Raw genomic sequence first — 25,121 nt, forward strand, 5'->3', positions numbered from 1 at the left:
CTCTTAGAGTGACGTCACATGGCCTCGTCACTGTTGACTATCTGCAAATGAAGAAACTGGAAAGAGAGTGAGGAATCATTTTTCTCTTTAGTTTATTAATTGCCTCCAATGCCGCAGGCCATGGGTAGAACTTGTACAAGTTCAGGAATATACATATGTCGTCTACTGCTTCAAATATTCACGGCCTCGTGCACCGTACACCGCAGCACCGCAGTTGTACGGTATAGCATCAGCCCTGCTGTGGGCGTAGCCAGGCTGATGCTGCACCATACACCGCAGCACTCCCCTCGGAGTTACGACCGGCAGGTGGCGCGCAAGCTGAAGCCGAACTTCCGGGTCCCCTACCGGCGGCTGTACTCGCCGGCCGTGCTGGACGAAGTGGCCGGCGGCAAGGCGGTCATCATCGCCGATCGCACGTCGGCCCTCTACCAGATGGCCAGGGCTTGCCGCGGCTACCCGGGCCACGAGTTCTACTTCGGCCGCGAGCGGCTGTTCTCGCACATGCAGGTCGTCTACTACGGCCGCCGCCGGGATCCCGCTTTGATGAACGTCATGAAGCAGTGGAACAAGAGGTGAGGAAGCGCGCGCGCTCGTTTTTAACAAAGAAGGGGTTTTAACAAAGCAGGAGCACAGTCTAGTGCGCTAGAAATGCCTTCCGAGTGCATGAGTCACACGCGTAGTGCGTTGGATCTGTTGTTCTGTTCCGTTACGTTACAATTTAGTTGATGCAGAGAAGATGAAGTAGAAAATGACTTGGCTGCTCCATTTCTGTCTCGTCTGTATTAAGGCACAAGAAGAAATATAGTAAGAAAGTGCGCGGGCAAATAAATCAGTCGACAAGTGATAAACATATAATAAAGATGAGGCTACCACGAAGGACCGTTTAATTGACATTGGCCTGCTGCGTACTAACGTGGATGGAGGACTCAAACGCAAACCACATGCTGTACCCGAGTCTACAGAATAGGACATAAAAGAAGGTACCACTCCCTGTATTCCAAATTCGTTCAGGTGGGTTCCCGAGATAAAATTTCCTTTAAAGGGACGAAGAAGAACGAGATAAATCTGCTTGCACCACGAAGGCCTCCTGTCTTCACACCGTCTTGACAATAGTTTTATTTATTTGACGAAAAAAGAAAAGAAAGGAACGCAATTACCGGCACTATACATGGGGAGAGGGGGGAACAAAAGCCTCCTTTTCAAATCCCGCGGATAACTGGAGCCCCGCTACGCCATTGTGACGTCAAGGCCGTTAAAGTGTATTTCATCGCATTGGGCCATTTTAGGTGCATGAAAAGTTATCAGTGCCTCCTAGTTTGAACCAGTGGCTCGCTTAGAATCCAGCCACATTCAGTCATCATGTATAGACCGTTTTACACGAGAGGAGGAACGTAGTAACGAACCAGCGCCTCGGCGCCCCTCTCCTCCCAATGGTATGTGCTGATCGCTGTTTTTACCAGTGGCCGCTTGGAACGGTAGTGATGTCATCCCGAATTACTGCGATCCTAACGTGTCTAGTGTGTGATTGGTGCGATGTCAGATGAATCAAGACGAACGGGCAACCGCTGAGCTGTAATCGACTGGAAAAATAACTTTCGGAAGCGAATGGTGACCTGCAACTTCAACCGCGGTTACTCTGAGCAGTCTGTCGCTGCGGTTGCGGACAAGCGTCGGCTTTGGATTGCCAGTGCATTACAGAAAACAATTGATGCCATCGGCTGCGTGGCAAGTATGTTCACAAGATTTTGTTTCGATTCAGTGCACATATGTGTCGAACTCGGTACTCGTGATCGACCTGCGGTAGTTACGAACGAAAGGTGTATATATTCGAGTCGATCAACCAGTGCGAAGGGACTGAATCAACCATTTCTTCGTGCACGCGCGTTAATCTGTTCAAACGTGGTCTAAGGGCAGGCGACACCCTGTACTCAAACATTTCAGGAAGTGGAGGGGGGGGGAGTGGAACGTTCCTTGTGTGCCTCCAAGCTCCCCCCCCCCTTCCGTATGGCTACGCCCCTGGTAAAGATTCATGCCACGAGGTCGCCTGCCGTCATGTATTTCTTTAGAAGTGCCTAGAAGGACATGGGGGACTTATTTCAGTATGCATTTCTTTCTTGAATTCACGTTAACGTAACGCTACCCTTTGTCGAACGTGCTTACCCAGCTCTAAGGCAAATGGTACACTGCGGCACTTTTACAACGAAGTGATCCGTACAACGAAGGGTTTCGAAGTCCCAGTACTTCGTCGTAAAGGCATTTGACCTTTAGAGACATTCATCCTAGAGCAGGACGAAGTGACAATCTGAGACTCTTGCATAGATCACATCATTCACCTTGCACTAAACTTTCTCCACCTTGCGGGCTTCTGCAGAACTGATTGTTCTTCTATATCTGTGGCTTCCGAGATGGCACCACTGCGCCGTTGCGATCTCGGAGGCTTCCTCTTCGGGTGCCCTTACAAACGCGACCACAACTGCAGGATGAACTGGCTGACCGAAGCGGGCTTGCTTCGCAAGTGGCACGAGGACACCGAGTCCCTGGCTGGGGAGTTCTCGCACTGTCCCAAGATCCGCATGGGCGAGGCGGAGCAGCTCAACTTCGAGCACCACCGGCCCATCTTAGTCCTCGTCCTGGTCGGACACGCGATCGCCTTGGTCGCTCTCCTGGCTGAGATACTGCTGGCCTGGCGCGTAGCAGCGCCCTGTGGAGCGTCGCGCAGCCCCACGCACTTACCTCGCGCATGCTTGCGAAGTATTAAACGTTAGAGAGAGCGCTTTAAAAAGTATACCGAAGAGCGTGGCCTGTAAGTGCGACTATACGGGTGTAGTGTTAAATCGACACTTTCAGGCACGTATTCAATGGAGCCTAAAGGAAGGTATTACGTGAAACTAGACTGAAAGGCTAGACATTTTCAATCACGAATTTGGGATTCCTGACCACAACGACGCCTTTGTGAGTGCTGAAAAGGCGAAAATGGCAAGTCGCAATAAACCCACTTATTTTGCACCATGGCACCTCACATGTGACGTCAGCACTGGCTCATTCACAGAGGGCGGTAAAGAGGGAGGTCACGTGGGGATTACGTCAACTTGTCCCATTCTGGCGCGGGTGATTCAAATTGAGGAGCAGCATCGGAGCCTTCAGTGGCAATTTTCTAAGCAACAAAGTAGTGGCACACAGAAAACGTTGAAAGACCTCTATATGAATACTCTTTCTAACTCGGCTCAATGTTTTTCTGTGGTGTCGTTTCAATTATCTCCGTTGAAAATGTCACTTTAGCGCGTCTTCTGCATCTTCAGAAGCGTTAATAGAAAGCAGCCTCAGGAAGGACGAAGAATTTTCAGTTCTTCAATGAGTTTCGTCAAGCTTTCACAATGTGGGCTCGTTGTGACAACTATCGAAAGGAACGTCAGATACGAAGACGCCAAAGATTTCAACGTCTAGCACATTTCTAAAACACCAGTCCAGCCACTTGGAGAACACGCTTGACGTTAGGCATTGTGTCAAAGAACGAAAGTAACGAACCCACTACGTGATGGCATACGTCGCCGTAAACGTGCAACTCAGTTTTGCTAAAGAACTTGCAGCACATTCCAAACCAGAGATATTTCAAGACGTGTACGATACATTTCATATACTCCTATTTTCGTCAGTGACTTTCCTTCTGATACAATATTTTGACGTGCATGATTGTGCCCGCAACGCCAGCAGGGCTTAAGATAATTTTTGTTGTTGTTGTTGTTCTTGTTGCATGTTGCTGGTGTTACTTTAAATGAGATGTTGGTGCTTTCAGTGGCACCGGCTACTTTTCGTCACCCGCCGTGGTTGCTCAGTGGCTATGGTGTTAGCCTGCTGAGCACCAGGTCGCGGGATCGAATCCCGGCCATGGCGGCCGCATTTCGATGGAGACGAAGTGCGAAAACACCCGTGTACTTAGATTTAGGTGCAGGTTAAAGATCCCCAGGTGGTCGAAATTTCCGGAGTCCTCCACTACAGCGTGCCTCATAATCAGAAAGTGGTTTTGGCACGTTAAACCCCATAATAATTTTTTTTTACTTTTCGTCGCAGGTCAAACAGACAACAAAAATTAAGAAGAGCAAATAAAAATAAATACGACCGTCTATAATAGCCAGAGGATTTGCAAAGTTCTGCATTCTACGAATGGAAGGCGCCGAATTGAGAGTCTATATGAAGACTCCGAAACACACACCGTTCCGTAAGTGGGCGAGTGAATAAGTAAATTAATCAAATTATGGACTTTAACGTCTCTGAGCAATGCACACGCTGTTAGAGACGTCGCTGTGGAGTGCTCATGATTGGTTCCGTCCATATGACCTTCTTCTTTAACGTGCGCCCAAATCGCCGTTTGCGAGAGTTTTCACATCCTCCCCACCTAGGAATGCTTGAGTGCTATGGCCGGAACAGTGCCGGCCGCCACGCTACCTCGATCTAACGACTCGCTCGCTCACTCATTTTTCTGACTCACTCACTCACTCACTCACTCACTCACTCACTCACTCACTCACTCACTCACTCACTCACTCACTCACTCACTCACTCACTCACTCACTCACTCACTCACTCACTCACTCACTCACTCACTCACTCACTCACTCAGCCTTGAACAAACGACTCGCGCATTTACTCACACATTCACTTCCTCGCTTACGCCACTCACTCATAAACTCACTCATACACTCACTCATACAATCTCCCACTCCACCGAGGGTGTCCCACTAATTCCAGAACTGGTGTTCCTAATAAACTATCTTCCTAGTCTTTCTCATCTGTTTACCGTTGCCACTACAAGCTTTGTTTCTTTGTATCTCTTGCTCTCACATCTTCTCATAACGAAGACTACACGCCACAGTAGTCAGCCCTCCTGGAAATGTTATTAGCATGGTCCCTTGAGAGGTTTCTGAGTAAAGAAATGTCTCAAGATGGACCATGCTCTCTTTCTATTTGTTGCGCAACAGGCAAATATTCGATTGTATATATAAGCCAATTACACCAAGGACACTTCCCGTTGCGTAGATGTCGACTGGAGTTAAATATGCCTGTTTTTTTTAACGTAATTATCAATAATCTAAAATGATAGTTATCTTGTGAATGCCTCACTCGAATAGATAAGCTTGTGCAGTGTTTTACAGCGAAGCTGTTAGCCTCTAGTTGGTCGGCATGTTTCGGATCCCCGTCCATTAGCAAAAATGTCGGCCTGTCCCGGTGGCAGCGCAGTGCCAGAGGCAGTGGCTTGTACCCACGTAATGCGGAGGCTTCAAGCACTCAGCAAGGTGAAACGAATGGTGCACACATTCTTTGGAACCACGCATACAGCAGGTGTTCTGTTGAATGTCATTTATGCTGTACTTGGACAGAAACTCGGTATCCGGCTGACGTCACTGAATTCCAGCAACTTGACAGTCTCTTGTCCCCCTAGAAGAGCTGAACAAACACGCCGCCTCCAGCGACAATGTGCGTTCCTACTTGTAGAATACAGTCAGTCAGTCAAGAACTTTATTGAGGTCCTGAGGAGTTTCAAGCCGTTGCAGATCCCACGTGGGGAGCTCCTCGGGCCGAAACCATAGGCGACGCCCAAGTCGGGACGGGAACGTGGTGACGCTCTGCCAGTTCTTGGGCCCTCTGACGTGTAGAATACGAAATATATTTTTTTCTCAACAACAATAGTAGGAATACCCTGCTAAACATTCGGTACTTCGGGGAACGGAAAAATGCAGGATACTCTGCCAAGATGTGTCCATATTACCGTGTATCACTATGTACTCTTGAAAACATATACGTCAACATGTCAGCAGAGCTAAAAAAAAGCATCCGTTAAGAGTGCACAGTACATCAGTCATCGAACGGCTGCAGAAGTGGTACAGTCTGAGGTTCATCTGTTCTTCGCGTTTGCAGACAGACCTCCCACCTTTCGTAGAATTGTTTATCGATGAGCGTAATGAAGTATGCGACAATGTTTATTTACAAAGAGTTGCGGCTATACTTTGTCACAAGCCTGCATGCGCTACTACATGCATGTTTTAACAGGCCAGCGAAGAAAGAGTCCGCTGATTAATGTCGCAAAACCAATATGACGTCAAGAAAGCCCGTAAAACAATGTTCTTACCATGACAAGGTGACACTACGGCCATCGCTCTTCAATACTGTGTTCAAACATGAAGTAGCGTTTACTATTCTAGTCGCCTCAATGGCTCCCCCTGGTTATGCCATCAACGTAGCGCGAATACAGCTGTCATTCATTACGACACCAAACAGGGAAGCTCACACTACTCGAATTGTCGGAATCTAGTATATTTCACCGCGGAATTTATGCAACAAATATTATTGTTAATAATTAGTGTTGTTGGGTAAGCTGGGTACAAGCTTGCACAATAAAAACGAGGACAAGATTTAAGACCTTCCTGTGTCTTTCATCGGCTCCGATAATTTTGTGCTAGTTTAAATGTTTCAAAAACTACTCTGAAGTTCCCATGAGCGGATGCAACAATTAGAGGTATCAATATATTAAGGCCAGGCGGTCTGCCCCTTGGACTAGCACCCAACAGCATCTGATAGGCGATCGCAAGTACAACCCAACGATACGAAACGAGGCAAGCGGAATGTTCGAGGTGTACTAGTTAAACGATGTTACGGATCACACGTGTATTAGTTGGCAAGTAATTCTTAATGGCTCAACGCAATGTGCTCCAAACAAAAAAAAAGTGGTTTGCGGGCTAGGCTTAGCGAAAGCATAAAGCATCACTTTGGTCGAACCACTACACAATCTCGCTTTAATAAAATTACTTACTTAACATCACAAAGCTCCAAACCTATTCTCTAGTATGTGTAATGTGCAAGAATTTATTAGTTACTGAAATGGTCGTATGAAGAAAAAAGAGATCGTGCAGTGTTTAAGAAAAAAAAATCAAAAGATTGGAGGTGCTGGGTATCGATCCCAGTACCTCTCGCATGCTAAGCGAGCGCTCTACCATCTGAGCTACACCCCCGACGAAGGATCTCTTTGTTTCGAAAGGCATTTCAATCGTGAAATGAGATCGGACGGGTGAAAGGATCCCTTGTGCTCTCTCCCTCTCTCCCCCACACACACAATCCAGTTCTAAGATTACGGAAAGGAGCGGATGACTGCTCGGCGTAAGCGGGCGGCAAGCAGGTAACCGATATCGAAAAGACGAGGGGGTTGTGCGGCATAGTCCCATTCCAGTGCCGTCTTTAGCATACTGCTGCAGAGAGTCAAGTCGATTCGAATCACGCACGCCTTAAACACGACTATAGTGACGTCTCGCGCTTGGCTAATCGGTTAACTGCCACAAAATCTCTTAACAATAGGAGTGCCCTAGAAGTGAAATTTCCGAGTCAATTGCCGACCTTTGGGTGTCGACCAGCGATTATCGAATCGATCGAATGGCGAATATTTTTTCTCATTTCCAAAGAAAGCGAAGTATGACATTTGCGGGCAATACGTTTGATTAAAGAAAGAGCGTATTTACATTGTTTGACACTCGCACGATAGCGATGTATAACCAGGAAAAGTTCATTTTTTAGCGCTTTTTCTTCTGTTCGGTCACGGACGTGACCGGATGAGGGACGGCCAGGCAGGCGGGTGTTTTCGTGTTGTTTTACGCTGGGTATCCTGATACACCGACATTTCGGAAGGGGCGGTGTACGTGTGTGGTGGTGGTGGTGGAGGGGGGGGGGGGGTTGAGGGGGTGTCATGTGCCCTTTGTGCTCCCTCCTTGGCTACGGCACTGCACGCACGTAACGCAGTTCACAGCTGGACGTCCGATCAACTGAGGTACCTGTAATCGACAAACATCTTTCAGACATTTAGTAAAGCAATGAAGGGGGCTAGTTGGTGAACGTTCATGGTTATATTGCGCTCAGTTTTACAAACACGATATTAAGGAAGGACAGGACGTGGACGGATCTGGTTCAGACATCTGGTGCACCATTCGCAAACGACAGCGGCGAAACGAAGGAACGGCAACGTCACCAAATGCATGTAGAGCGACTGCCCTGCAATGCTGCCGAATCGATGGGAAAGTCCGCACATCCGTCAGCCTTCTTCCTCTCCCGAGGCTCCAACAAGTTACCACTCCTTATATGCGGACAGAAAGGAATATTCGGCGAATAGCGAGTTCTTGAATGGAATAGAAAAAAAATAGCAACGACTGTTTCGATTGTTTTCGATTACATTCGATTACAACGACGATTTCGATTGCAACATTCGCACATCCCTTACCTATCTGCTAAAGATCCCTGTCAGAACTCATCGATGTCTTTCTGAGCAGTTGTGACCCGCCGCGGTAGCTCGCTGGCTATGTCGCTCTGGTGGCGAGTACGAGGTCGCGGGCTCGAATCCCCGCTGCGATGGCCTCATTTTGATGGGACCTGAACGAGAGATCACTCGCGTACTAAATAAACATAAGTGCATTTTTAAGAATATCGGATGGTCAAAAAAAAAATATTGATCTCTTCTCGACATACCCCGAATGTGGGCTTAACAGTCCAAAAGTAGGGGTTTAAGCTCATCACAGAGCAATCAGGAAACTATCCTGATTTTGACGAGTTCTTTACAGTCATTCAGAAAAACAAAAACACGTCAGCGTGCCGCCATCTCTACCTGAAAAAACAACGATCTGCTCTTTGTGCTTCCATCGAGGATGAACACTCCAAGAAACGCGTGCGGCTGCATAAATTCAGCTGCATAACTTGAAGTCGCCATCTCTGCAATGCTGGCTGTGTTACGTAACGCCACAGCATCCCAGACGATTCGCCGACCAAGCCCGAGTTTATTAAGCCCAGAAACACGCGAATATAAAGGCGTGCTTTTGTGCTAGATGACCGTTTCGGTTTTCTTCAAACGAGTCTGCAAACCTCACCCGAGGTCGGAAATGGTGCGAGCGTCATTTTGAATGCTCTTACATCACATGCAAGTATATTTAACCGAAATTTCAAGTGTATTTCGTCAGGACGAAAAGATTCTCGCTGTAGAACGTTGATCATAAGCCCCCACTACGGCTTGCTTTATTACCCAATGTTGCTCTGGAAGGGGAATTAATCATCATTAATTAATCATCATTAAATAATCAGGTCACATATCCAGTCGCCTAGGTCGGCCACATCTGTCGCCAAACGTACCTGTCATCACTGTTCAAAAGCAATACAAAGAAAACGTGTGCTTTCCTTTATGCGGAAAAAAGGAATAGTGTCTCAGTGGAGGTGTAGGGTATCGATCCCAGTACCTTTCGCATGCTAAGCGAGCACTCTACCGTCTGAGCTGCAACGCCGGACGACTAGCCGTTGGAACGCAATACAAATAATTTACAGCATGCCTTTGACAGTTTCGTATGAAGGAAAAAAAATGTGCATGTCTTAGCCACACGGGCTGCAGATTCACTCGGGCGTAATTGCAGTTTAGTGATTTCTGCAGCCTTTCTTTTTTTTTTTTTTTTGCAGAAATCACACCTGTTGCTATCCACAAAAACTAAGAAAAGAAAGCACACATATTCTTTGCAGCAGGAGACCATGCATATCGCAAATGGGCTTTCATTACTGAACCGTATCATAATGAAAAAAAAAAAAAGTGGAGGTGCTGGGTATCGATCCCAGTACCTCTCGCATGCTAAGCGAGCGCTCTACAATCTGAGCTACACCCCCGGACGAGAAGCAAGGGGCACTCGAATCGCTTTTCAAACGGCAAACGAGATCGAACAGGCGAGTGAAACAACGCGTCTTTCTTCGTCGACCTCGTTGGAAAGACACGGACGCCAACGGACGCCCGCTCGCACGCCGCGTCTTCAAGGACGTCCGGCTGGATGAGGAGCAGTGGTGCTCGCTACACACTGCTCTATTACAGACACTGCTACACGCACTCCTCTAATGCTGTAGATTTAGGTGACAGAAACGACAACGCGGGTATGAGGCGCTCGCCGTAGTGGGAGACTCAAGATTGTTGCGACCACCTAGGAGTTCCTCAACGTGCACGTTAATCTAAGGGCACCGTAATCTTAATCAACGTGTTCTTAATCTAAGAACACGAGCGTTATATCGTTTTGTCCCCGTCGAAACGCGGCCGCGTGTACTTATCCCATTGATGGTGTATTTGGCAAACTGTCAAGAAGGGGTTTTACGAAGCTGTGTTATTAGGGAGTTTCTGGAAGGTTCTGTGCACCCAAAGTTTGAGGGAACCCAAAACGTCAGGCGCACAAAAGAACGAAATCGAGGCGTGGGGCTTTGGGGACGCGAAGACGCCCTTGTGTGCTGTTTCTAAAACTCCCTATTTTGTGTCTTTCCCCCTTTTTGTTTTCACTTTCTTCTGCCTTCCTTCATTTAGGGCATTTATCGCCCTTGCAGAGTAGCATTCAGTGCACCTGCGTCCATAAACCCCGCTGTTCTTAAATAAAGTGATCTTTCTCCAATAAAAATGCGTATATTCCCTCCTTGCTTAGCCGATAAACAAACCCCAAGTGATATTAGCAATGGTAATCCGAGCGAGAGACACGAACGAATTTCCCGTGACGATTTAGCGGTAAGTGCGAGAGGAATGGTTGAGCATTACGTCGCATCTCAGTGAGGTCCCGAATCCGTGATTTAAAGCGAGTTCACCACGTTGCAAAATGTTCAGGAGCTCACTCGACATATGTCCTACCTCTTCGAGGAGCAAAGTGTGATTGACGGTGGTCCAGAGCAGACCAACGTCACTATGCATATCCACCTCGTAACCGGCTTTCCCCGCTTCACAGGCGTACACTTTTTCCCCACTTTGACACTCCTAACGTTAACGCATTAAAAAAAAAAGAATACACTGCCACAGTGGAGGTGCTGGGTATCGATCCCAGTACCTCTCGCATGCTAAGCGAGCGCTCTACCATCTGAGCTACACCCCCGGACGAGCTACACCCCCTACACCCCCGGAAGCTCACGCATATTGAGACACATCTCCGCTTTCGTTCCCCTCAGCTCCTTTCTTCATCGACCCAACTTGAATCCGGTTTCGCGGTCATTTGAGGTTGCGTCACCGAGAGAGCCGCACATCCTGGACGACTCCTTCAAGTGTCAACCTCCTCCTCCTCCTTCTTCTCACGTAACTACGCGAGAACCACGTGATAACATTCGTTGCCACCCGCCGCGGTGGCGTTCCGTTGCAGAGAGCTCGAGGACGCGGGTTCGACTCCCGGCCGCGCCGGCCGCACATCGATGCAGTCGAAATGCACAAACGCTCGCGTACTTTCATTTAGGCGCACCAAGTGGTCAACATTATTCCGGAGTACCGCTTGCTGAAAAATAAATCGTCTCCAATGCGCGGGTAACTCTCTGAGGAAAAAAAAATAGTCTTCAAATGCGAGTTACGACGGCTTCTCAATGATTGCGCGAAATCAGAAAGGGACGTCACAAGACTTACCTTCAGGGTCAGCTTCGTGTGGTTCAACCGAATACGTATTTGCCTATTATAAAATGTCAAACAGACTATACATAGAAGTCATCACATCTTGCACTGCTCTTAATGCAACTCGTTATTGACACGTGTATGCTAGTTGTACAAAATTCAATGTATGTGCAATGTGTTCTCAGCTTTAGCACACTTTTCGTGCTTACGTAAAACAATTTCTGCTCAAATGTTACTCGATCACTTTTATTGCCAAAAAGAGGGATTGAGGTACGCCCAAACCATTGTGTAACCTCTTTCCTGCTTGGTACCGTTTTACAATACTGCTATGTTATGATGAACCAATCAATGATATAAAATTAATGCAAGGAGGCACACAAATTGAGAATCATCGTCGAAGACTCTGCCAACCACAAGGCAGCGAGAACATCTTTACTAAGGTCAGTCAAAGCACACAAACAAATTGGTAGTGTCGGCCCGAAGGGTTGAAGCATTGACAGTAAAAGTAAGCTTTAGAGCGGCGCTTGAACACCCCGGTGTGTGTTTCAGGTGTACACTGTAAACTAATTTGCACCCTTACAAGTGAAAATGGGTGTAAATGTGCCTATAATTCACACCCTTCCACCCCAAAAAGGACCCGCTGTGGTTGCTCAGTGGCTATGGTGTTAGGCTGCTGAGCACAAGGTCACGGTATTGAATCCCGGCCACGGCGGCCGCATTTCGATGGGGGCGAAATGCGAAAACACCCGTGTACTTAGATTTAGGTGCACGTTAAAGAGCCCCGGGTGGTCGAAATTTCCGGATTCCTCCACTACGGCGTACCTCATAATCAGAAAGTCATCATGACGCTGACGCTGAAAAGTCAAGCTTTTGTATTCAAATCACCTAAGGATACTTAAGTGACTGTCTATTTTGTGACAATTATACAGATGCTCGAGGCGCATGATCTGTGTGCATATGTATGCATCTCATACTTGTTATCTGATGTATTAGAAGTCACTTTTTTTTTCCTTCTTCGGCTGTACATTGAGTGCAACTACAATTTTCATCTAATGTGCACCTTATTGTATACGTTACTGTACGCGTAAATGCTGCATGAACTGAACGGTGCAAGGGCCCAGTCAGGCTGTTTCAACGTTTAATCTCTGTCTCCGCAGGAAACGCCCTAAAATTAATTGATATTGATTTGATTTGATTTGACTTGATTTGATTAGCGCCGTCGGCGCCCTGCTATCGACGACGTATGCGCGACCCGCGCGTCGAGGTTTAGAAGGCCCTTAGAGAGGAAAAAAAGGAATGCGTTTAGCGCCAAAAGTGACAAAGCCAAGTAGACGCCCCCGTCACGCTCCTCCACTCAATCGCCTCTGCCGTTTCCTGGCCAGCGATCTATAGCTTTCACTTGCGACGCGAGCGTATGCGCGCGCACATCGGCGTTCCTGCTTGAGCAGCTGTTTGCATACCAAACCCAAGGTAAAACTTCAAGCTATATTTGTGTAATCTTTTTCTCTTTGGACGCTCATCAACGCCGATGGTTTTCCTCGTCGGTCTCATCCAGTGAACCGTTAGATATACGTAAGATTGCTTTAAAAAGGCGATATATGCAAGACAACAGCGTGACAAAAAAGGAAACAATCTGGGCACTACATTAGTCCTGTTCCTTTTCTTGTCCTCGCCTCGTCTTCTTGTTATTCTTGTTGTTCCTTAGTTAGATGACGCCTCCCACTCTGAAGGAGGATCGGCCTTGAACGCTCTATCATTGCCATACCGATTCTTCGCATTGTCCAATCGACCTGGCTTGCGCGAGCGACAAAGAAGTAGACGGAGGAAGGCCCATTGCTCGAGATCTCGCGCGACGTAATTCTTCTTCTTTTTCTGCTCCTCCACCTGGTTTGCGCGAGCAACTCTTACTTCTTCTGAAGACATTATATCGACGCTGTCACAGCGATTAACGCAATTTTGTTAACGAATGCTCGCGAAAAGTGTCAAATTTCGGTGAGAAAAGAAATAAACGTGCGTATATACTAGTCAGTTTAGAGGTGGGGCTTCAAGCTTGGCTTTATTTTTCCCTCCGAACGATGAGCTACTATACTTTAGCCCGTCTGCGCGTGAAGAACACACCTACGCGTGCCACGAACATCACCATCATCAGACTTCGTCGTTCGGCCACGTTCTCTGTACCCGCCGAAACAAACCGCAAGCTGAACGCGACCGCTGCAGGAGACGGAAGCCTGACACTTGCGCTACGTGCTTGGCGCGAATTTCTGCAACGTAAGCGTCGACGCCTAACGCCGTTCCTACGCACGTCTTCAGGGCACCGCACATATAGCTTCGGTAGGCAGAGTATGCCAATGAGGGGCCAGAAAACCCGTGGTCGCGCTTCTGCCGGCACCTGCAGGAGTCCCAGAGGCACTCCGCCCTACTTCTCGGAACGCCAACGCGGCGGGTCTCAACCCAGCCTCGGGGACGCCGGCGAAGCTCCTCCACCGGTGCCCGAAACCAGAGAGCTCTCCGTCTCGGAGCTCTTTCGCCGCCTGCCTAGCCACTTCGTGTCCAAGCCCGGCGTCACGACGCACGTGATCGATGGGTTCGTCATCCAGGAGTCGCCCGAGCCTTTCACGACCACCGCCGAGACGACCAGCGTCGTGGGCGTGCAGCACAGCTGTCACGTGAGTTCGGACGCACCGCCGCCGTCACATCCGGCTCCTGGAACAACGGCAGACCCGAGTCCGTCTCAAGCTCACCCCGCGAAGTCGACCCCATGCGGTAAGCAGGGTCGGAAAGCGGCGGATCCCTTTCTCGTCCAGACTGCGCAACCGTCGGTCAAGACGCGCACACCGGCCACGACGTCGACCGCGCACTCGACACCCGAACGGACTCCGATGTCATCAGCAAGCGAGAAGACAGTAGTACCGGCGCCGATGACACAGAGCGCAGCTTACGTGACCGCCGCGAAGTCCAAGGGCACAAGTGCGTCGCCACCTAAGTCTCGCCGAGAGACTGCTTCACAGGCTTCGCAGGTGTTCATCGTACCGCCGCAGCAACCTGCACCTCCTCCCCCGCTGAGGATGAACACCCCGGAAGTGTGGACGGTAGAGGACGTGGTCGAGTTCATCGCGGAACAACCGGGTTGCGAGCGCTACGCCGAGAAGTTCCGCTACCAGGAGATCGACGGCGAAGCGCTGTTCCTGCTGAAAGAGCACCACCTGATGACGGCGATGAACATGAAGCTGGGGCCAGCGCTGAAGGTGTGCGCCATGATAAGTTCGCTGAGGGCTGCGCCCTAAACTGAACTCGTTCATGGCAACATCCGTTGTGTTCGCGTGGTGTTCGTTGTAGCAGCAGCAGTGCTTTTCCCACAGGTCTCACCCTGGACTGGCGTCACTGCAACGAGTGACATGTTGTGCAAAGCAGTGCCGAAAGCATGAGTGACTCTTCTCTTTGTCCCTGCCATTTCTTTTTAAATTCATGGTTGTCCAACAAGAACCTATAGAATGTTATTCCTCTTAAATGAAAGAGTTTGTACATTTCCTCCGTTGTTTTCGTGATTTCCTGACTGCCTGTTATAATTGTTACTGCAGGCGGTTCTGACGTGGCACTCGGTACTTTTCGCACGTTACGCATTCAAGTAAATGTAGCAATGGTAGCCCCGTAAGAATGGCGAATGGTGAAGATTGTGCATGCGGCACCTGAGATCAATATGTAGACGACAGATTCGAGACCCTCGTTATTACATAACGAGGGTCTCGAATCTGGCAACATTGATGCCTTCAGGTAGCACGTGTGGGTTGATTGACCAGTTGCCTTCACCCAAAAAAAGATCACGTTCTCGTGACGCCTGCGGCAACAAGGACGTTCCACGTCCGCCGCCAAGCTCTGTGATTGGTGGCGCTGGCTAACACTCCCAGGGTTCTACTAGTACACATAAATACCGAAGAAAGTGGACGAGGAAACAGCGCCGCGGTAGCTCAATTGGTAGAGCATCGCACGTGAAATGGGAAGGTTGTGGGTTCGGTCCCCACCTGCGGCAAGTTGTTTTTTCATCCACTGTATTTCATTAATGTATCGTTTCTTCATTCTATTTATTAAGCACAGGTAATTTCCCCTTGTTGTCCTTGGTGTCAGTGTTTGCTGGCTTCTGATGATATGACTAATAAAAATCGGGCCCCTCGGCTAACCCCCTTTTCTTCTCGTTTATATATATATATATATATATATATATATATATTACTATACATCACTTTTTAAATTGCGTCACCTTCAGTCAGTTTCACGTATTCGTGGTCGTTGTCATCGTGCCGTCATCAACGTTCAGTCATCGTCATCCCTTAGCCACCATACCCTCGTCGTAACGACCCTGTGACCATGCATATGTCGTTATGACGCAGTCGTCATACTATAACCGTCACACCGTCATCATCACGCCGCCGTCGTTCGATCGTCGTTAGGGGGCCATTATTATGCGGTTCTCCTGAAGGTTGTGTCGTCATACAGTCGTGGTCATACCATCGTCGTGCACAATGCCGTCATGTTCGTACCGCCGTCTTCATGGCGTCACGGTCACGCCGCAGTCGTCATAGGATTGTCATCAATCGAGCACCGTCATCCCATTATCGTCATGTCGTCATCGTCATGTCATTATCATCATCATGCCGTCGTCATTTCCTCTTCATTGCACCATCGTCTCTTCTTCGTCGTCTTACCGTCGTCGTCATTTCAGCGTCATAATCCCGTTTTGTCATCCCGCCGTCGTCATACCACCGTGGTCGTTCCAGCGTCGCCATAATCTATCATTGTCATGCCGCCTTAGTCAAGCTGTCACTGTCATTTCTATGTCATGTCATCGATGTCACTGTGTTATTGTCATACAATCGTTATGGCGTCGGCGTCGCTCGACCATCAAAGCACTAGTGTCATCATTCCATTGCCGTCATTCTGTCGTGACACCACCTTTGTCATTCCAACGTCATCACGCCATCGTCGCCAATGTTTTGTCGTCGTGCAGTCGTCGTCATGGTCTCTCCATCACCGTCATTTCAGTATCGTCATCCTGTTATAGTCATTCCATGGTCAAGTTGCCATCGTGCCATGGTGCCGTCGTCACACAGTCGCCGTCTCGTCGTCGTGATCGTTCCATCGTTGCTGCGCTGTCTTCGTCATGGCAGTCGTGGTCATTCCAGTGTCGCAATCCCATTGTCGTCGTGCCATCGACGTCACAGTCGTTGTTATGCCGCCGTCGTCGTTCCACCGTCAGCACACTAGTGTCATCATCCCAGTGTCGTCATTCTGTCGTGTCGCCGTCGTTGTCATTCCAACGTCACCACGCAATCGTCGCCACTGTTTTGTCGTCATACAGTCGTCGGCATGATCACTCCATCGTCGTCATTTCAGTGTCTTCATCCTTTCGTCGTCATTCCATCGTCAACGTGCCATCGTGCCATGGTGCCGTCGTCACACAGTCGCCGGCTTGTCATTGTGATCTTTCTAACGTTGTTGCGCTGTCTTCAGCATTCAGTCGTGGTCATTCCAGTGTCGCAATCCCATTGTCGTTGTGTCATCGACATCACACAGTCGTTGTTATGTCGTCGGGACCGTTCCCTCGCCACCGTGGTCGTTCCAGCGTCGCCATAATCTATCATTGTCATGCCGCCTTAGTCAAGCTGTCACTGTCATTTCTATGTCATGTCATCGATGTCACTGTGTTATTGTCATACAATCGTTATGGCGTCGGCGTCGCTCGACCATCAAAGCACTAGTGTCATCATTCCATTGCCGTCATTCTGTCGTGACACCACCTTTGTCATTCCAACGTCATCACGTCATCGTCGCCAATGTTTTGTCGTCGTACAGTCGTCGTCATGGTCGCTCCATCGCCGTCATTTCAGTGTCGTCATCCTGTTATAGTCATTCCATGGTCAAGTTGCCATCGTGCCATGGTGCCGTCGTCACACAGTCGCCGTCTCGTCGTCGTGATCGTTCCATCGTTGCTGCGCTGTCTTCGTCATGGCAGTCGTGGTCATTCCAGTGTCGCAATCCCATTGTCGTCGTGCCATCGACGTCACAGTCGTTGTTATGCCGCCGTCGTCGTTCCACCGTCAGCACACTAGTGTCATCATCCCAGTGTCGTCATTCTGTCGTGTCGCCGTCGTTGTCATTCCAACGTCACCACGCAATCGTCGCCACTGTTTTGTCGTCATACAGTCGTCGGCATGATCACTCCATCGTCGTCATTTCAGTGTCTTCATCCTTTCGTCGTCATTCCATCGTCAACGTGCCATCGTGCCATGGTGCCGTCGTCACACAGTCGCCGGCTTGTCATTGTGATCTTTCTAACGTTGTTGCGCTGTCTTCAGCATTCAGTCGTGGTCATTCCAGTGTCGCAATCCCATTGTCGTTGTGTCATCGACATCACACAGTCGTTGTTATGTCGTCGGGACCGTTCCCTCGCCACCGTGGTCGTTCCAGCGTCGCCATAATCTATCATTGTCATGCCGCCTTAGTCAAGCTGTCACTGTCATTTCTATGTCATGTCATCGATGTCACTGTGTTATTGTCATACAATCGTTATGGCGTCGGCGTCGCTCGACCATCAAAGCACTAGTGTCATCATTCCATTGCCGTCATTCTGTCGTGACACCACCTTTGTCATTCCAACGTCATCACGTCATCGTCGCCAATGTTTTGTCGTCGTACAGTCGTCGTCATGGTCGCTCCATCGCCGTCATTTCAGTGTCGTCATCCTGTTATAGTCATTCCATGGTCAAGTTGCCATCGTGCCATGGTGCCGTCGTCACACAGTCGCCGTCTTGTCATCGTGATCGTTCCATAGTTGCTGCGCAGTCTTCGTCACGGCAGTCGTGGTCATTCCAGTGTCGCAATCCCATTGTCGTCGTGCCATCGACGTCACACAGTCGTTGTTATATCGTCGTTCCACCGTCAGCACACTATTGTCATCATCCTAGTGTCGTCATTCTGTCGTGACGCCGTCGTTGTCATTCCAACGTCATCACGCAATCTTCGCCAATGTTTTGTCGTCGTACAGTCGTCGCCATGATCACTCCATCGTCGTCATTCCATTGTCAACGTGCCATCTTGCCGTGGTGCCGTCGTCACACAGTCGCCGGCTTGTCATCGTGATCGTTCTAACGTTGTTGCGCTGTCTTCAGCATTCAGTCGTGGTCATTCCAGTGTCGCAATCCCATCGTCGTCGTGTCATCGACGTCACACAGTCGTTGTTATGTCGTCGGGATCGTTACCTCGCCGTCATTCCTTCGTCATCATTCGTGGGGTCCGCATGTCCGAGCCCCGCAAGTCTATGTTGAGCGAAGCATTCCCCAATAAAAACTGTGTCCAACTTGGTAGTCTGCTAATAGCCTGGGCAAACTGTCGCCTTCCTCCACCTACACATGAACCACCTTCTTCGCCTTTCCTATTTTTTTCTCTCCCACTCCCTATACGCGAACACCACTGAAACCTGGCGCTATACCGATTCCCAGAGCACGTGGTATCAGCGTACTCGTTTCTTTAATTTGGTGACTTAATTCCAAACCCAGAAATCTAGATTTTAAGAAACTGGCTCTGCGGAAAGTGTTACAAAGAGTTGACCCGCGAAAACAGAGTATGTAAATTATCCCCTGCAGCCCGGCGATGTTTGATCACCAGCCCCTCTCATTAGGGCGTAGCACGTGGCCTCATAACGCCTGCTCATTAAGGTGCCGATTGTCTTCCTCAAGTTGTCGAATGAAGCTTTAGTAGGACTTGATGAAAGAAGATGAAAAAAAAAATAAACAGCGCCGACAACAGGACCACGAGAACAGGACAACACAGGCGCTTCCTTTTGGTACCTCGATGTTAAAAAAATTACCCCAAAATAGCACTCTTCTACAGTAGTATTTGTTATTAGTCTGATTAGTACTGGTTCACCTTGGTAGGAGCGGCATCCAGACGACGAGACAAAGAAGAGTAGGCGACCTCGAGTTGCACACCCTTTCACAACTACGCATTCGCGTCGCAAACGGAGTTGTGTTTCGTAATGTCCTGTTCAGCTCTTCAGAAATTAGCAGGATGTCGAAACAAAACGTTTTTTTTTCATTCTAGTTTTAGCTTCGTTCCACTGAAAAAGGTTCCGTTCCGGTTCTGCTACTGAACAACAACAAAAAATGACCCGTAACGTTTCATAACGGGTTCTTGTTTGCACTAAACATTTTCGAAGCAAAGTAACGATAAAGACATTTATTTTTCTCCATAAGTGCATTATGAATTCTGAGATCATGCTCAGTGCCTTGAGTCAAGGCACCAACTATGATCCCAGAAGAAGCACGTCATCGAGTGTACTCGCGTAAATGCGTCAACATTGTTCCGATAAAGTGAACTTAAACGATCACAAACGAACGATTACACTTCGGTAACAAAGCTCTCTACCCATAGAAAACGAAACGATAAGCTCTTCAGCGAGCAAACCCTGGGTATTGCTACGATGCCGATCTGCTGGTGCACCGAGCGACAGGCTCAGATTAGTGGAACTCTGGACTGGCTATCACTCGCACTGTCCCTGCTTGAAATACGAGCTAATGGTGCCGTTACACGACGTCAGCTGTTTCGGGTTGCCGAGTTTCTCTTTGAACCGAGAAGCGATAAAAAATGTTTCGGTTTCACTGCGAAACGAAATAGTTAATGACGTTTCGATTTCGTTTTCCTTCCGGTCAAAAATATCGTTTGTTTACGTTCCGTTCCGATACACTGCAAATCAACCATAACGAAACTGGTGCATCTGTGACGCCGCCACCAATATTAGGAACTCGATGCGCTACAGCTGAAACCTCTACAGCTTCTGTCATCACCTTCGTATAGGTTGTCAGGGTGTATCAATCAATCATTGAATAAATATGTCAATCAATCAATCAATCAATCAATCAATCAATCGGCAAAAAGTAGGCACCAAGAGAACGTACACGCGTAGTTTCCACTTAGTGATCGAGCGCTTCATTAAATAACGAAGCGGAGTTACACCCGAAACAAAAACCTCGGCGCGCGACGGTGTCATCGTCATCAGCAAACGGTTCATCCGGGTAATCCGAGCGATTGGCTCCGTAAACCATACCGCTGCCGTGCTCGCATCAACAAGGTGGTGCTGCCGGTTGACTACGGCGACAAACGTCGTGGCTTGTATGTAAGTAATCTTCGAAAGGGTGTTAACTTCGTCATCATCGTTCAAGTGCCGTCATGAGCACCGTTAGAACCCGTGGAACGACGTCAGGCCGGCGCGCCGGCGGCGACGTCGGCCGAGCTGCGACAAGCATGGCGCACTGTGGACAACGGGACTCTAGCGTGTCTTCTCGCCGAAACGCGGAACGCTGGCTCTCTTCAGTGGCCCCAGCGGCGGGACGAGTGGGCTTGTCGGTGCGCTTTGGACGCGGCTCCCATCGAATGGTGTGCCAGGCGGTGGCCGGCACGCACAGTTTCGGCTGGAGAGTCGTGCAAGAAGAGTCCGAGCCGTCGACGATCGGTTTGCGAGCACAACGCTCTCCGCGGGCCGGACTAACTACCGGTCACGTGCGGGCCGGTCCGGCGTCATCGGCTTCTGCTGTTCGGGATTCCCGCCGGGCCATCGGGAGCCCGAATGTGAAGCCAGCTGTCGTCGAGCGCGTCCCGAAGCGGGACCCGGCCGTTACCTCGGCTCTGGCCTGTGCACGGGGCTTCACTCGCGAGCCTGCTCCATCGCTGGCCCGAAACGAGCCACCGCCACCGCCAGTATTGACGCCATATGAAGTCTTCGTCGCTCTGAAGCGGCCACCTCTCCCTTCCCCGCCGAGGGGGCACTGTCCCGAGGAGTGGACGGTAGAGGACGTGGCGGAGTACGTCGCGAGACTTCCGGGATGCGAGCGTTACGCCGAGAAATTCCGCGACCAGGAGATCGACGGCGAAGCGCTGTTTCTGCTGAACGAGCGCCACCTGATGTCGGCGATGAACATGAAGCTGGGACCAGCGGTCAAGATGTGCGCAATGATAAATTCTCTGCGAGAGGTGCACTAAATGGACTCGCCTTGTTCGTTGGAACATTCGACGTGTTACACACCGGCAGCAACAGTATTTCGCCTGCAAGTCTTTTTCGGACTAATTTCAGCACAACGACTGACACCATGTGCTCAGCATTGTGGAAAAAATCGTGAGAGAGGACTTTCTCTTCGCGCTAACGCCCTTCTTTTCCTTTTTATGGTGGTCCCACAAGAAGCTGGGACGTTATTCCTTCTTAATAAAACAGTTTGCACACATCTTGATTCTTGATTTCGTCACTTTCTATCTGCCGCATCATATTTTTTACTGCAGGCGGTTCTTAGGTGGGATTCTGTGCACTACGAACGCCATGCCTTCAGCTCGGCGTTAGAGCGGCAGCGCCATAGTATCGGAACGGCCAAGGCGGCATAATCACGGAACGTGACATTGATATGCAGGCAAGGACAACGTAGCAAATGTACCTTGATAGCTTGCAGTTAGCAACTCGAAGAACAAAGAAATTACGGTCAATAGAGGGGAGGCAACAAAAAGCCGAGTTGCCTCTGAATCATTATCAGAGGTAAAACACTGCACGGGCTTGATGTTCCAACCCGGGCCTGGCCAAAGGCCTGGCCCGGGCCCGTGTGTTCATTAATAAGCTTAGCCAGGGCCCGCGTTTGCATGGCCAGGCCCGGCTTGTAAGTAAAAAAAATATTTCTTACAGATTGTACCCTGGGTGTCAGTCTCAACATGTCGGGGTCTATCAGCTGTATGTATAAGCAATAAAAGACCGAAATCTTTGTTTCTCCGATGGGAAGATCAGTGGTCTGGCCCATTGCATATGCTATTTTTACGTTGGTGCGCATGCATTTTACCTTGGTCGTATGTTCTCGTCCTATGAGGTCATTTAGCATGCGAATATATATGCATATACAGATACGAACAGGCGTTTTCACGAGCATACAGCATAAAATTAACGAACAAGTAGACAGAGATAGCCCTTGCGTTGGCGCTAAAATAATATAGCAGTATGTAATAGTGCAACTGCAAAAGCGGTAACAGGGAAATGCTTTGAAGAGCGGTTTTCTGTATAATTTATTTTTCCTTACGCGCAAACAATGTTCGTTCTTGCGGAAAAGAAAAAAAAAATAGAACTTCATCTGTTTTTCTATTTTCTTTGCTAAGGTACAGTAAGAGCCAACTCCTTGCACGTGTCACTTCAGCTTCGCACAGAATGCGTTGGACCATGCAGTGCATGACTTTCACATGTGCTCGAAGGCACTATACTGAGGCCCTTTATTGAGCGTGCCAGTGTCCGGCCAGGCCCGCAGAAGAAAGGCTTCGGATGGCCCGGGCCCGCGCAGTGCTCTAATCTCGGGTGTTGACAGGACGCACCAGCTAAATGGTTATGTATTGGGCTTGCTGGTGAAACGTGCTTTATAGTTTGAAAACAGCGCAAGGGCAGCTGATGGAACAGAAGACAGAACAGAGCGCCAACATTGAAAAGGGCCCGTTGTACGAGAAATGTAATTAAAAAGTGTGTAGGATTGGGCTTGTTGGTGAAACATGCTTTAAAGTTTGAATAACAGCGCAAGGACAGCAGAGGAGCCAAATGAGAGAACAGAACGCTCTGTTCTCTCTTCTGTCCCTTCTGCTTAAATAGATAGAAAGTTGTAAACTGTTTTATCGGAGGTTTTGCAAATCGCTCCACAACTTTCTAATTGTAATTTTGGCCTAATTTCGTTGCTTCAGAAGCTCGCTAATTAATGTAGACTAATTATGCAATAAAGCAGGATACAAGAAATAGTGTGACATACTACATACAATAATAAGCAGCATGCATTTGTTCGCGTTGTCTTGGAGTGCATCGGCACATATTTAAACTGTGGCTAAAGTTAGCTGGGACACCCTGTATATGCCTTGAAATGACAGCTTTAGAGCCTCTCATAGGAGCCGAAAACAGCCTTATTTAGTACCTAAACATCCGGTCTCTAGTAGCGACTCTCGTGCAGGATCCAATCAATCAATCAATCAATCAATCAATCAATCAATCAATCAATCAATCAATCAATCAATCAAGCAAGCAAGCAAGCAAGCAAGCAAGCAAAATGAGACAACAAAAGAAGGTACGCGCACAGTTCCCACTCACTGATCAAGCACTTTATTGGGAAACCGAAACCCGGTTACACTCGAAACAAAAACCTCCGCGCGCTATCACGTGACAGTGACATCATCATCAGCAAATCGTTCATCCGAGCGGTTCGCGCGCCGAACCCTGTCGTTGTCGGTCTCACTTGAACAAAGGAAGCACGAAGCAACTCTCGTATTGCTTGGGCTAGATACTGCCAGCGAAAAACTGCGATGGACTCCATGCGGAGGCGCGAAAAGCATCGACGCGGCCAGCGCAACGAAACTGCGACGACGAGGGGCACCGTGAACCGTGGAACAACGCGGCGGCGGCGTGGCGGACGGCGACGTGGCTCTCCCGTGAGGTCTCGCCTAAGCGCCGAGCGCTGGCTCAGCTCCCTGCCTCCCGTGACCAAAGTAAGCTTGTCGGAACTCTTCGACCACGTGCCCAAACTGTCGTCCCAGGCGGGCGTCATGACGCACGTCATCGACGGAAACGTCGTGCAAGAGTCGACAGAACCGTTCTCGGTCGGTTTGTGGAGACGAGGCTCTCCGGAGCCCGGACAGGCTACCCGTCACGTGTTCCCGGAGCTGGAGGTGTCGCACCGGGCTTCTCTGGAGGTTCCGGATCCTCGTCCGGCATTCGAAAGTAAGAATGACGCGCCGGCCGTCGTCGACCTCGCATCGAATCGGGATGCGGCGGCTACGTCTGCTGCGGCCGGTGAGTCGAGCTTCGAACACGAGCGGGCCCCAAGTGTGACACTACCGCCGCCAACGCCGTGTGTCGCGAGCTCGAAGCACGACCCGGCTCCGACCGTTGTGTGCGCGTGCAGACGTCAACCTGCTGCCCCTCAAGATTGCGGTCCCGTCCCGAACACGTCCTCGTCACCGATCTCGGTTTCGTATCCGGTCCCGGTTCAGAACGTGGCTTCGCACCCTACGTGTGAGGCAACTGGTTGCGGGGACGTGGCCATGGAAGAAATGAGCGCATCAGCGCCGTGCCCGACTCCGATTCCGGCCGCAAACGCAACGTCGACTACACCGGCGCCGAAGCCTGCCGGGCAGCCTGCTTCGCAGGCGCAGGATCTCACGCCGCTGCTCCAGCCATCGGCATGCCTGGGAAAGGACCCGAGAAGCTGGACGGTCGACGACGTCGTGCAATATATCAGTGGGCTCCCGGGATGCGAGCGATTCGCCGGGGTGTTCCGTGAGCAGGAGGTGGACGGCAGAGCCTTGCTTCTGCTGAAGAGTCGCCACTTGCACGTCAACATGAAGCTCCGTCTGGGTCCGGCATTGAAGATATTAGACGACGTACGTTCACTTCGCGGGAATCTAGCGCAGTGACCACGTTGACCTTGGCGTGTTCGTTCGTGTGTGCCTCGCCCAGCGACGGGTGTTAAGCGCGTGCTTTTGAACTGGCCTTATTTAGACCCAGTTGCGCGCGGGTCGCGCGCTGGTGGCGCGTGGCGGGACCGTCATGTTTTAAATCCTCGTGTAACCGTTGGACAGACGGAATAAGTTCCTCCTATCGCGGTTCCAAGAAGGTGCCGCGACGTTTATTGTGTTGAATAAAAATAAACTTTTCTTTTTGCGTTTTACA

General features: G+C 49.5%; 1 protein-coding gene and 4 non-coding genes across 5 annotated transcripts; 2 read left to right on the forward strand and 3 right to left on the reverse strand.

Annotated features, from left to right (window-relative positions):
* Positions 1 to 6,931: 6,931 nt before the first annotated feature.
* Positions 6,932 to 7,004, reverse strand: TRNAA-AGC (transfer RNA alanine (anticodon AGC)). Its single transcript has one exon. It is a non-coding gene; the product is annotated as a tRNA-Ala (tRNA).
* A 2,598-nt stretch (positions 7,005 to 9,602) lies between these two features.
* On the reverse strand, positions 9,603 to 9,675 carry TRNAA-AGC (transfer RNA alanine (anticodon AGC)). Its single transcript has one exon. It is a non-coding gene; the product is annotated as a tRNA-Ala (tRNA).
* A 1,156-nt stretch (positions 9,676 to 10,831) lies between these two features.
* On the reverse strand, positions 10,832 to 10,904 carry TRNAA-AGC (transfer RNA alanine (anticodon AGC)). The gene has a single exon. It is a non-coding gene; the product is annotated as a tRNA-Ala (tRNA).
* A 4,454-nt stretch (positions 10,905 to 15,358) lies between these two features.
* Positions 15,359 to 15,431, forward strand: TRNAS-UGA (transfer RNA serine (anticodon UGA)). Its single transcript has one exon. It is a non-coding gene; the product is annotated as a tRNA-Ser (tRNA).
* Positions 15,432 to 23,549: 8,118 nt separating this feature from the next.
* Positions 23,550 to 25,121, forward strand: LOC126527350 (uncharacterized). Its single transcript, XM_050175148.2, has one exon. The coding sequence runs from the start codon at positions 23,756 to 23,758 to the stop codon at positions 24,863 to 24,865; it is 1,110 nt and encodes a 369-aa protein (XP_050031105.1). The 5' UTR covers positions 23,550 to 23,755; the 3' UTR covers positions 24,866 to 25,121.

The sequence above is a fragment of the Dermacentor andersoni genome, chromosome 9 (genome assembly GCF_023375885.2).
Source record: "Dermacentor andersoni chromosome 9, qqDerAnde1_hic_scaffold, whole genome shotgun sequence".
In the NCBI taxonomy this organism is placed as follows: Eukaryota; Metazoa; Arthropoda; class Arachnida; order Ixodida; family Ixodidae; genus Dermacentor; species Dermacentor andersoni.